Source organism: Notothenia rossii (assembly GCF_949606895.1).
Source record: "Notothenia rossii genome assembly, chromosome: 5".
Classification (NCBI taxonomy): Eukaryota; Metazoa; Chordata; class Actinopteri; order Perciformes; family Nototheniidae; genus Notothenia; species Notothenia rossii.
Genome location: NC_136903.1, coordinates 70,142,236 through 70,156,512, shown reverse-complemented (window position 1 = coordinate 70,156,512; position 14,277 = coordinate 70,142,236). Strand labels below are relative to the sequence as shown.

Below are 14,277 nucleotides of genomic sequence, written 5' to 3'. Positions count from 1 at the left end.
ACTTAGTGCAACCTGACAAAGTTATCCAAAATGAAGTGTTTGTCAGCTTTAAATGTAGATCATCCATTCAATAGTTGGTGAAGAACAGACCAAAGCTAAAAAGAAAGTCAAAATTGTATTGATATTAGTCAAATGGCCAGAGACACGACTCCAAATAAATTAAAATGTTCTTAATACAATGTTCCATTTCGCTGGACAATTTTCAAAAACAGCTTTTTAATGGAGATTTATGTCGTTGTAGACTCGGCAGGATATGTTTCTGCAAATGTATTTTTTCCTCATGGTATTCATCCAGTGAAAATATCCCATAAAAAAGAAATAAAACGTGACAGCTCCCTTTCATAAGTCATAAGAAAGTTAGGCTATAAAAGAATGTCAAAAGAGAAAATGCAAGAAACAGATGATTTCATTTTCAAGTATAACATTTGATGAAATATGTCAAACGAGGACATGTAAAAAAAAAATCTTATAATGACGCTGCCACTAAACTATCCCCCCCCTGCTGTGCCTCTGAGCTCCCATGGTTTCATATTGTATCAGTTTACAGAGCATGACATCACTAATGCAAACACTGAGTTCCTGTTAATCTTCTTCTCCCTGATGTGGCAGGCAGACAAACAGAGGCTTTGTGTCACACTGATAAGACGCTGCCTGTGGTTGGTTAATGTACCTGCTCTCCCAGCCAACCCCTGCCATCAAACACGCAACACACACAGCAGGCCAGATGCCCTGTGGCAAACCTGCAGGAAGTAGTAACTGATATATTTTGTAAAATGTCCAATTTTACTATAAATATAGCAGACATACATTGGCAATTTTAACATTGTATATCTGATTATTTTGAAAAATGAAATAATTTATACATTTACTTTCAGGGATCTTATGATACTTATATAGCTTATAAACATATATTACATATTTTCCCCTGTTGACTGTGTTCAAGCTGAAGAGGTGGTTAGCTTAGCTTAGGATAAATACTGGTACAGCTATCCTGGCGGAGGTCAATAATCTGCATATCTCCAAAGCTCATCTATTCACATGTCTTATCCCGTTTGTTTAATCCATAAACACCAAATGTTTTACAAAATGACAAACTTTTTTTAAACATTGCGATAAAGATTTTGTCAATACATTTTATTGATGTGCAACATTTTGCTTACAGTACAACAATCAACAGGCACATGATAAATATCAGCTCATTGCAATCATTTTAAAGAAAGTTTTACACGGCCTGAATTATTTCACAGTATTTAATACTTTCTGTATAAAAATAGGAATAATTCAGAAGTGAGACTTATGAATAGCGTCACATCTGAATAACAACTCAACAAGATAACAGTGACAGTCACATCTTGACCCAAATACATCTTAACACACACAAATACAGAAAAGAACATATATATTAACATACATTTCAAGTTCCTTGCTATTGCCAGTCTTCAATTTTTCAGACCTTTACCCTTTCATCATTTATCCCTCGGTTCTCACAGAAAGGCAGCATCATCTCTGGTAGCTGCACGACCACGATCGAGGCGTCACTATCTCCCAGAAGCTATTCTGTTGAGACAAAGTCGAAATATTGATCTAAATATGGTAACATCCTTTTATACATTTCATCTGTATGATTTAACATCCATACATCATGACTAATCTCATTTAGGTCTATTTTTAGAGAGCCGTTAACTGTGTTAAGCCATTGTGTGAGAGAATGAGGCGTGCTTGGATGCTGTAGCTGGTTGTCATAGTAGAATAAGTATGTTAAGTACATCTGGGCCCATCTGTCAGGCAAATCCCTCACATCTGTGACTTTATAAAATGCTTGGGGTTGGAAGGGGGGCTTTTTAAACGATGAATTACTTGTCCGATTTTTACAAACATACTTTTTCTTAACACATGTGGCTCTCCTCCATAGGCTTATGTTTGTAAATTGGGTAAGCTGTCTCTTTGAGAACACATTTCTACAATTGATATTGGAGGAGGAGGCTTGTGGTGTAGTGGGCTGTGCATTGGTGTTCGGATCAGGGGGTCACAGGTTCAAAAGGTTGTGTCCCTGGGTAAGACGCTTCACCCCAAATTGCTCCTGTGGGGATTGTCCACAGTATTGAGTATGTAAGTTGCTTTGGATAAAAGCGTCTAACAAGTAACATGTAATGTAATGATATGCGTGTCCACACTATGCACCTAGTCTGTGTAGTAACAGACGCTCAGGAATGACTAGAGATAAAAGGAGACTACAAAGCCAGGATTATAAAACAGTGAAAGCAGTTTCATCTGGTTTCTGCCGCCATGTGATGTTTTAGTCTATTTATTTGTCTTTCAAGTTTATTCTCCTTCTGACCTATTTTTCCTTTAAAGTACATCAAACATTGGGGTCAAAGTGACTTTGTTGTATTGCAACAAGTCACATTTCAGTCACATTTGATCTGTCTATGTATTTTTAGCTTTCTTTATTTAAAGGATTTAGATGTTGTTCAATCATGATCACTGAGCTTTAACACAGTCCATGTTTATTTGAACCTTCAAACACCATAATCAATAACTAAGAAGAATCTCACAGTATACTATAGTAACAAGTGTTGGCTGGTGTTTTAACCTTGTGATTCTGTGTATGACCCAGTCTGTGTGTCATCATAACGTAACTTGTTTTGAAATATTTTCCAAGTGTTTATATGTCTGTGTCTCTGTAAAATATTTTGAGTGATCCTTATAAGATATAGTGATGTTGCTCCTGTCAAACTTGATAAAAAGTAAAGCTACCCTTAAATAGAATCAACATAATCACCCACAAATAAATGAAACCAGTCGGATCATCTGAGCATAGCTTCCTAGAGCCTTTTCTAGAACTAGCTTGCACATGTATGTGGAGCACGTACCTCTGTCCGAGGGCAGTGTATCTGAGCGTACCACTCCTGTGAGTACAGACACACCTGGACGCCCTGTCCCAGGAAGAGAGACGCCCACATGACCACGTTGAACACGGGGCTCTGTCGCTTGTCATTCATGGCAAAGTTGAACACCACTGAGAGAGGACAAAGTAAGTCAATGTTTTTGTTGATTTTGTGTCAAGGTTATCTGAAGTTAAACAGAAACAGTGTATTTGTGTTAAGGATGAGATGTTTGCTAGTAAGGGGGCATACAGTAAGAGCATGAGACAAAATGACTTCTTATTGAGCTCAGAGGAAAAGGACACAATGCACAATATGAGAGTTGACTGGCATGTATTTAATCGGATGCTTTCCTCCAGCAGCAAGGTCCGTGCACCGATAATGTCCAGTTCTTTTGAATTTGAAGATTGTTCCTCAAATACTTAGTTTAACCCTCACCTCCAAAGATGGCGAAGAGAAAGAACATAACGGGATAGAAGAAGCCGAAGCCCATGGCCAGGGCGTACTCATGGACGACAGCAGAGACGATGAAGACGGAGAGCATAGCAGCTGTTCGGAATTTCCTTTTGGACAGCTGCAGGGATCAGAGAAAGGAAGGGTTTGGGTTAGAGGTCAGGAGGGCTCAGCTGGGAATTTGTGTCTCTAGAATTACAGGACGAGTGTTACACTACTATAATGACTTAACCATGTGACATGCTGTTTTGGAAATATAGACAAAACCAATTGGGACATCACATTATAGTTTTGTACTATTATATATTGTATTTAGTGACAGGCTGTACAACCACCGCGGCCCTTGGTGGACCCCCCCACACATAGCCTGGAATACCCCTGATCTGAAATAACACTGTCTGTAATATAAAACTGTGTGCAATATACATGCAAGCGCAATACAGTATACCCTCCTGCAATTTCATTTATTTTTTAATTAGTTAATGTATTTCTCTCAGTTGATTTACAATTGGCTGCAGTACCAGCTAGCACTTTAATTAAATATGGTCACTTTTCTTAAAAACAAATATACTGCTACTTTTTTACATATCTTCTACTTTGTTTTAGTTTACTATTTATATAGTTGTTAATAACGTGTGCATACTTAGCCATTTCCCCCGCCCCCCTCACTTTATCTGTATTATCTGCTGTTGTAATCATGTACATTTCCCTGTTGCGGAAGAAATAAAGGATTTCTGATTCATTTGTAGGTTGCTGTATCGACCATGGGCTCACCCAGAGGAAGTCTCTGTATCCATATTGGTAGAGCCAGTCATGAACGACCACATTCCAGGTACGGTAATAGTTGGCGAAGGACGTCGAGTTCCACCAGTCCTAGAACATCAATGCAGAGTATTAAAAAATAAAAAACACAGTAAAGAAGGCTTCCTTCACTTCTGGCATCTAGACAACTGAAAACACATAGGCTACTGATTTTCATGAAGATAAACTGGTGAGAGCCAAACCTGTGTGATGTTCTTAAATGAAAGACAGTATGTTTTTAAACATACCCAGAGTATAAGAGTGTGTAGCTCTAATGGCATACAATGCTTCCAGCTGCTGTTGAAGTTTGTACTTAAATGAAGCGCTAACACTGGAACAATTACAGGGAAGTTAATCTATGTGCATTGCAAAAGGTTTAATACAATTAAATTAAGTTGTTTTATATTTTGGTCAACTCAAATCAGCATCACACACAAGTATGGTGTCAGTTGCGTCTTATTTTCAGTTTTCTAGGCACAACACAAATTGGATAAATCATTCGCAATCATAACATTGGACATGCAGGGACACATCCGTCAAAGCACATGAGTAAAACACTATGTCACAGCTTGTCCAAGAGCAAACTTTAGCCTAGATTATGAGGACGGAGAAGTTTTTGGGACCGTCAGGTCTCCTTCTGCTGTAATTTCACTCGTCATTAATCCCAATTTCCCCACATGAAAGAACAAGCACATCTCCAAATAAAGTGCTCACAGGAGGGATGATGCCAACCAAAATCAGCCATGACACACACCTTGTAAAACATTCTGTCAGCAAAACGCAGGAGCTCCCCGAAGAGGTTGAGCCAGCAGTGCAGGAAGGCGAAGAAACACAGCAGGAGGAGCATTATACCTGAGACAGGGACAGACAGACAGAGGGAGTTTGTGAGCTACACTTTCATTCTGGGCATTGCTCCCAGCTTTCTCAGAAGAATAGTATCTTGACGCTGCTCTTAAATCAGCCTACACAAAAAGCCATTCTCTAAAAGAGAGCAATAAATGTTCCAGGCTTCAATACCTGCATTTGATTGCATCACCTCATATAATCTTATCACTTTAAAACACTAGAGACTTGTTTCCTCTATTTCCATAAGGGAAACATTAACCAGCGTTGACTCATGCAGACACGAGATGATAGAAATTGTAAGCACAAGTGTGGTTAAGAATGAGGATGGACTTTAAATAATATTGTATTCTTCTCATATTGCCTGACAAAACAAGAAGCTGCAGTAAAGTAGAAAGTAGGAAGTACCTGGTAATATTGAGTGGAACACAGCCAGGACCATAGTTCGTTTAGTGAAAGGCTCTTTGGTCTCAGGTCTGAAGACGGGCACACAAAGGCGGACCAGGATGAAGTAGGCATAAAAGAGGCATCCAAAAATCTGCAAATTAAGCATTATAAGTTAAAAGCAATTCCAATCTAGAGCTCACTTCAGAATAAGCACAACAGGAGATAGTGATGTGACCTCTGAGATTAAAGCTATAGTTTATGATTGCTCTACGTTATCCAACAATACACAAGTGCTACGAGCTACTTATAGGTCATTAACCTCACTACACCTACTTCGTTTTTCCGTCACAATCTACACAATGAAGTTTAACTTACCATTCCAGTTGTGATGCCAACATACTTCCATCTTATATGGGTATTCCTGCAAAGAAAGAGACAAGATGTGACTACAAAGTAAATCATGAGGGATCAGCAAAAGGTTCAAAAGGACAATGTGTCTTACCGAGGATATGATTCCCTGTAGATGAGAGTCGGACAGAAGAGGAAGTACAGATAGCTGGAAAGTGATGGGAATCTGGGGCTTTCTCCTGAGAAACAAAAACAATTCAGTCTGTATGACCATCAAAGTCAGGGGTCCAGTTTTGAGTCCTACATTCTAGAAATAGCTTATTTAAGGTCATTTAATTTGCCTTGTTTCATTATGTGGCACAGTACCAGCCATTAACAGCTCCATTTGTGAACGCTTTAGCTTTATGGCACCTGAGTACAGGGACCTGCTAAGAAATGGCTCCCTTTAAAATGAAGCTAGTGAGTTCATCACAAAATCATTAAGCCATTAAACAAAGTTGTCCACATACTGTAGAAAAACCTCTTATCTCTTTTGCTGAATTCAAGATGTAGTTCAGTCAAGCTCCAAACCTGCTGCTCTTTCATTTAACACAGCTATTAAAATATGTGTTAACATTTTTTTATTTTCAACTCTTTCCAAAACAAATATATTTTAGTGAAACTTTTATAAAGTTGTTTCTGCAAGTCTTTACTTTTTTATTCAGGAGTTTTAAACTGGAGGCATTTTACTGTAATAACTATTTATGTCTTCTGCTATGCAGTCAGAGAGAGACACATTCCTCACCACTAACACACTTTTAAGACAGGATCTCATGGGACTGCACATATTCAATTTAATTTATTGCATGTGTGTTTCAGTCTGTGTTGTGTATTCATGGTAACCCGCTGAGTTCTCTGGGAGTCATTTCTCTCGTGTCTGAGAGTGCCATCGTGAGTAATGATTCAGGCTGAGGGGTAAATACACCTGACATCAATACAATGCAGTTCAGTACCTTCCTTTGGTGTGTTCCTCATGATAACAGGACCGGTTTCTCTTATGAATGAGTAGCTTTTCATCAGGAATCGAATCTGCGGAAAATAGATAGGTATTTTGTGAAACAGCTTCTCCGTCCGTCTTTATTGCACGAATTGACAAGGTGTCTGCAGTGAACAACTACATCCTTGGGGCCTAAATCTCATGCTCTGCATTTGAACGTGTTGACCTAATGATTCATTATCTAGCTCACTTCTGTAATTAACCGTGAGAACAAAGACTAAAAGGGAACTATAGCACAACAGGCGCCACTTAAATAAAAGGGTTAATCATTTTTAGGCAGCCAACTGTGATTCAGACATGATGCGTCATTAATCTGCAGACAACAGGGAACCAATTACTTTTTTGCACAATTAAGTTAAGTAAACACATTCAATTATGCATCAAAAACCAATATCAAACTGTTGATATGTGGTATGGAGGGCACCAGAATTACGAATAGACTTATTGGTTCCAGGTCAGATGAGGATAAGGACCGGGTTTCCCAAAAGCATATAAGCACTGGGATTATCTCACTCCATCCAATGAAGATAAAATGATCGCAGGACTAAGACGGTTTTGGAGCCCAGGGCCAGTGTGACGATCGTGACTTGGAACTCCAGACAACCTTTGGTTGTTTACCCGCACTTTCTCGAAGCAGCTAGAGCTGTAAACACTGACCTGCTGCTGCTGCGAAATCACACATGAAGTGCTCATGTTAGCCGTTTGTTTTCAATTGTTGTTTAATTCAAATTCACAATAATTGACTTATTCATGAATTATGTTTTAGCTTCAAGTCATCTAGCAACATCCAATCCAACATTAATAAATGTGTGCTAATTACTGGTACAATCTGCTGCTCTCACTTGTTCTCTGTTGACTCCCTCCAACACCCATCCCTCCTCCTCGTGTGATTTAAGCTTGGCATCGCTGCCTTGCTAAGCTCTAATGATCGCGTGTGTTATCTCTGATTCAGTACTATTACTGCATGTGTCAAAGGGAGATTAATTCCTCGATGCTGCTTAGATACTTGGAGAATTTCTTCAAGCGTCTTTTCCTCCAACATTACTTTGACCTATCCATACTGTAGTTAATGTGTTTGGAGCAGATCATATGTAAGATTGTTTAGGGCTATGCTTATATGTCAAAATCTGACTCAACAATATACATAAATGGGCCGATACTCACTCAGTACAGAAAGTTTGAGAACCTCTTGAATTCAGAAATGAAGATATGTCTTTAGCAGGACCTTTCATTGCAGTTTGATGGACACATTTGATCATGGTTAATAATTTTTAAAAAATGATCCTTTCTGTACTGCATTTATTTGTACCTTTTTTTCCTTCTTTTTATACGAATAAGCCAATTCTAATACATATATGATACATGCTGATGTATCCTGAAGGCTTATGGGCAGTTCAAAAGTGTTGCACCCTGTCCTCAATAAATAAAAAAGCTGTTATTCCTCAAACAGACACTCACCTGCTCCAGAATCACAATAAACCGCGAGGCTGGTGGCAGCTGGTACTGTACGACCACAAAGATGGGGAAGAGTCCCAGGACGTATGTCTGCACTGCAGACAGGATCAGCCCCGTGCCGAGGGACAGACCCAGCTTAGAGGGGCAGGTGTGGTACAAAGACCCCCAAATCACCAGCGTGAGGTAGGGGACCAGCAGTGTGTAGAAAAACATTACAGCCCAGGCCCAGATCACCGTCCCCATCTTTCCGAAGGCGAAGAACAGCAGGTCGAACTCCAAAACTATCCTGGGATGGCATAAAATAAAAAGTACAATCATTAAGTGAAGGGTATGACAAAGTTATTACAAAGAAGAAAATAAGTTGAAGATTAGAAGTGATGCGTTCTACTTGCCACAATGTCTTGTTTTAGCTTCAAACAGGGTTTTAAATACAAATGTTAATGATATCAAAGCTTGACTGTTTTGAATAAATGTCAAGCATAGTAAATGCTTTTACATTATTTGCTCTGAAAGACCCCTCTGGTGATAGCAATTGATTTTCAAATTGATTTAAAATACCCACTGTCTCACTGCAGCATGCCAAAGGGATGGTGCCATTCATCACGTCCAGTTGTATATTATAATTTTTATTTCATTCTCCAGATATTAAAATCAATGTTAAATGTGTGTCGACGTATCAAATTATTTGCACACAGTCGAGTTTCCCGATGGAGGAGCACAAGAATTAAACTTCTTGCGTCTGCAAGCGAATCATTACTGAGCTGCCCAGAGCAACACAGAAATACTCCGACGGATTGATTGCTCTATCGTACTGCTGCCAAAACGGCAGAGAAGCAGGGAGAGGAGGAAGGAGGAAGGAAGGGACACAGTGAAAAAGAAGATGTGAACGTTTTGAAATGCTTTGGGGTTTATTGAGGTTCTATTGGATTTAGTTCAGGGTCATGGAGTTTGAGCACACACACACACCCACCCACCCACCCACACACACACACACACACACACACACACACACACACACACACACACACACACACACACACACACACACACACACACACACACACACACACACACACACACACACACACACACACACACACACACACACACACACACACACACACACACACACACACACACACACACACACACACACACACACACACACACACACACACACACACACACACACACCTGCCCTGGTCGATGTAGTCCACAGCCAGTGTGCTCAGGCAGAACATGAGGAGTACAGCGATGAACATGTGGTAGATGGTCCTGATGTGGTTGATCTCAAAGAGTTCACTGAGGAAGAGGAGGAGAACTGGTTGAGTAAATTGTATGAATGTCAATATCTGCCATTCCGCATACATGTGCAAGGTTTATTTTTTAACTCCTATCTCTGTAGACTCGGATTGTCTGTCATAACAAGTTGCATAACTCCTTGCCCACACACCATGCATATATATAGCTGTGGGTATGGTATATGAGAAATAACTTTTATCCAACAGAAAATGAATCTACTTTGACAATACATTTACATTTTACAGCATCACACAAAACGTCCTCTGCTTTTCCTTGTCCTATGTGATCATCAAGTGGATATTTAAAGTGGTTTTGTACGGTGGGCGACAGGTGCAAACACGCTACAACGGCCCAATACACTTCCATCAGGAGAAACACACTGCAGCGTCAGAAACGATGCAAATATAAAAACACAAATGTGCCAACATTTTATGTTTTTTTGTTTTGAGCTTCTTACAGCGTTATATATTTGCAGCGTTTGGTTTATGCAGCGCTTTTAGTAAACTATGTTTCATCGGTTGGTCAATGTTTTCTAAAAGCGGCGCATGTATTGTCAAGTCGGTGGAGATGTTTCTTCTTTTGCATGTGTTTTGGCATAGTTCAACACCTTACATATAATTTCTGACTTACTCCAATAGTGATGGCCTGGCCACAAACACTTTGCCGTCATCCGTTCTCTGAGATCTAAAACAAACGACAAGAAAAATTGGAGAGACACACATTTTATTAGAGTTCTTTAGATGATAAACATATATCTCCAAAATCAATAAGGAATAATATGTGTGCGAGTGAAAGTTGCCCGTCTTCCTCACCTGGGTGCAGATTTTTTTGTTGTCTTTCCATTGAATGTTGGCTGTGTTTGGGTGAAAGACTCAACTGTTTCAGTCAGAGCTTGGTCCAGTAAATCACTGAGCTGAACCTGGACCTGCTCCAGGACCTTCTCCTTCACCCTCTACAGGACGACACACAGGAGGAAATTAATATTTGGATTTCTAAATGGAAAGCCAACTCTCATGAATCACCGAAGAACTATGCAAGTTGCAGCCCACATTTTGCACACTTAAAATATGATGTTAAGCTGTGTCCCTACAGTTTTAGCTTCTATATTTTATTTCCCCAGATGAATAAGACAGAGGAGTGAGAGCATGATCAAGGTACCCCAATTTAATATACTGGCTGGAATTTAAATGATGTGTTACCTGCAGTGACGGGAAGTAAGTAATAACATACTGTATAACGATGTCACGTAATTTAAATAAATTGAATTGTAATCAGTTACGGGTACTGAGGAAAATAATGCAATTCAATTAAAGTTACTAGCGGTAATCAAAAATGTAGTCATATTGAAAAACATTTGATAACTTTTCACAGAGTTTGACATAAATCACTGTTGAGTGCTTCTCTAAGTTTACCCTGACCTGTTCAATATTTGTTAGAAAGTAATTACAATCCAAATGTAATAAATTGCATTAGATTAAAGAAGCAAAAATACCAACAACATTATAAAAGAAGCTGTTTTACCTGCGCATGTTTCTGCCACTGTCTTAGATCTTCATCTGGTACATTATTACGGCTTCCAGCTGCTGAGAGAGGAATGAAAATTGCATAAATTGAAACAGTAAAATATTCTGGACATATTGCACCTGGATTAATATTCAGTGAAAAACTAGAAAAGCTGTAGAAATATATTTTTGACCATACCAGGACCGGAGATCTCCTCTGACTGAGGGGTCTTTATGTTTCGGTGCACCACTCCGTTAGGTGTCTCTGGAGTAGTCATGGTTACCACCGGATGACGCCACAGCACCAAGCACTATGTACTGGAACTTAAGAGGACAACCCTGTAGATATAATATAGAATAAAAAGGTAAATATAGAGGTGCAGCTCAACTGCAAAATAAATGATAACAACAGTTCATTGGGTAACACATTGTGCAATGTGATTGAGTAATGCTGCCTGGCTCACATTTGCCAAATCTAGCCTTTCTCTTGTTGGTCCAATCAGGAGGGGGAAAATTACAGCCAAAACTGACCCTGTTAACTGTACCCACGCCAGTTTAGCTCCAAACATAGTTGTTATCTCTGATAAATCTGCTGGAACAGCGAGACACAGTGCAGTGCCCTCCACGGACTGACTCACCCCAATAAATGATTTCAAAATCAGTTGTTTTCTCTGCCTGAATAGCTATGACACAACAGGACAGAGGTACAACTTCTTCAACACTCACAATGGAGGGCGGTGCAGCAAAAGTTTTCCACCCAAGAGTATATGATTTATTGGGAATTTACCCTTGTTGAAGCTTGTCGAGTTGAGAATCTCCAGCTATAAATTAAGAGATTAAATAAGGTCACAGGCCCATTGCTGGCAGGTTGCCTCATGTCCAATAAGATTAATATTCTGGATGAGCCTCAGTCTGGAGGAACTTTTTAATGTGAATATCAAACTGGAAAAGTGCATGAACTTTATGCATACACAGGGTGAGGGGTTTTGAACTTTAGTTACCTGAATTGTTTTTCCATTACAAGAGTGTTATCACCATAGATTAAGCTAAACAATGTAAACACATGATAAAGTGGTGTACCAGTTCCCAGAGTAAGTTCACACTTTATAGATAAGGAGCACAGAAAACAGACAAAGAGGTGAAAGACACAGAGTGACCTCATTTTCTAATCCTTGCTGTCGGATCATCTCTCACAAGAAATGTCAACACAGCAGATAAGATTTGCACAGATGATACATTATGTGCCTTCAGATGATGAGGCTGCAAAGACAGAGATGAAGACAAACATGTGTTTAAGCAGTTCAACCCTGGGATCAAATTTAGAAATCAGATGTATTGTCTGTCCTCTTTTTCTTCTTGACCACTTGCAGCCTGTCTTACTTGAATCCACAGATTTTAAGAATGCCAAGGAATAATGTCATACTCCATAACTCCAATGTGTTTGTCAATGTCTTCATTTCATATGAAAAACATAATATGGCTGTAATTTCATCACCCACAGGAGATTGGATTTGGGTGTATGGCTCACCTCCACGTCCTTTGGAAGTTAAAAATCTTTTGAAAATGAAATATGAACATTGAACTTGGATCAGTACAACAACCTCATAGTACATGTTCTTTCATTAGTGCCTCTATTAACACAGCTTCTTAAGCGCAATATAATGTTGATGATGATTAATATTACTGTTTCAGATAGCCGGAGAGATGAAAGCTACCATGAGACAAATTAAGACAGTGACATGATCAAAGATGGGACAATTTAATCACATCGTGATATCAGAGGTCACAGCTGCATTGATTGAACAGTTACTATTAATAGTGACAATGAACTTTATCAGTCATCTTGAGCTACAGTAAACTGAGGATGGACCGAGAAACACTCAAAGATTGATGTGGAGGTATATAACCACAGTTTGAAGTCTCATTTAAAAAACAAAGCGTTTACAGTCGGGTGGTTAATGATCTATCAGAGGAACTCCTTTAAAGTCAATATTTTGTATTCACATCAATTGAAAATACTTTTAAAGTGATTAGAAAATCTGAAAACTAAAAAACAATTATATTTTTTCTAAGTATGCGACTTTAATGTAATCCCTTCCTGTTTGCAGTGTCTATATATTACAACCACACTAAACTACTAATAGTTTTCAACAGTAATAGAGTTCACATTTTTTTCCTTTTTTAAACTTACATTTGTACAGCAGAAACTGTGAAATCTACAATAATCATAAAAGTGACAGATGTGTGATATATCCACGATCAACATGTGTTATTGTGTCAGGTTTATACTCACAGTCGTCCAGCATGTGGCCCAGGCAGTGTTAGAATCGATGTTTCCTGCTGGAGGGAGTTGCCGGAGTGTTTTTAAGGAGGTCTGTGTTACAGTTCTTGTGATCTCTGTTCTCTCCTCTCCTCAAATTAATGTTGCACTTTGCCCGTTTGGCTCCTGGCCCTGGGCATTTCCCCCCTTCTCCTCCTCTGGATGTATGAGGTAATGAAGCAACAGTGGAGTTTGTCCTATTGTCTCATCTATTCACAAATAACTGTCATTGCAACATTTATTCATAGCATGAATTGTATTATTGATTTCAATGCCCTTTCTACTTGGCATAGCTTGAGTGTGGAAAGGTTCCCAGACATCCATGTCAAAGGTTTTCTACTATACCGAGTGAAAGACAAAAACATCAATTCTAACTGCCTTGATTTAAAATTTCAAAATGTATGTCACTAGGTGGTTTAACCTTCCTTCACTGTGGAGATACATGTGATGCAGAGCTTGACACTAGAGGACTTCTGCAGAAGGATAGATGTGTGTGTGCTCAATTTAAATCTCATCTTAAAACGAGGACAAACGTGCAAGATGACCGTATTGAAACATCATTGTGTTTTTTGAGGGAGGAGCAAAAAAAGACATGAGAATGGATAAACTCAAAATGTTATTCAAAGCACATTATTTCTTCACTTTTGTGTATTTTAAAGCTGCAAAGGGGATGCATGAAGATGAACTTTCAGTGAAAAATATACATGTTCGTAAACAAGCCTCACTGTGGAAATATGTTTTAAAAATGTAGCTGTAAAGTATATTAAATTCAAACAAAGCAAGACCAGTCATGCATGGTTAATTGAGGCCAGACAGGCCAGACACACCGTTTGAATCATTTGGACATTGTATTCTGCGAGACGTGAAAAAAACGTGTTTGTTTTTAGGAAATTCGCCCAAACAAACTGGTTGTACAATCAGTATGTTGTTTGTCCTAGTCTACAA

The 14,277-nt window shown here is 39.0% G+C and overlaps 1 protein-coding gene across 2 annotated transcripts; it reads right to left on the bottom strand.

Annotated features, from left to right (window-relative positions):
* Positions 1–1,119: 1,119 nt before the first annotated feature.
* On the bottom strand, positions 1,120–13,458 carry soat2 (sterol O-acyltransferase 2). Of its 2 annotated transcripts, none has more exons than XM_079684851.1 (16): positions 13,306–13,458; positions 11,212–11,351; positions 11,032–11,093; positions 10,323–10,462; positions 10,141–10,194; positions 9,403–9,510; positions 8,212–8,494; positions 6,710–6,785; positions 5,872–5,956; positions 5,745–5,790; positions 5,391–5,520; positions 4,894–4,991; positions 4,113–4,211; positions 3,324–3,459; positions 2,874–3,019; positions 1,120–1,557 (listed from the first exon to the last, which is right to left on the bottom strand). In XM_079684851.1, the coding sequence occupies exons 2-16, from the start codon at positions 11,288–11,290 to the stop codon at positions 1,501–1,503; spliced, it is 1,599 nt and encodes a 532-aa protein (XP_079540977.1). In that variant the 5' UTR covers positions 11,291–11,351; positions 13,306–13,458; the 3' UTR covers positions 1,120–1,500. The 2 variants fall into 2 exon arrangements, with proteins under 2 accessions (XP_079540977.1, XP_079540978.1); XM_079684852.1 differs by having other exon boundaries at positions 11,032–11,090.
* Between the last annotated feature and the right edge of the window lie 819 nt (positions 13,459–14,277).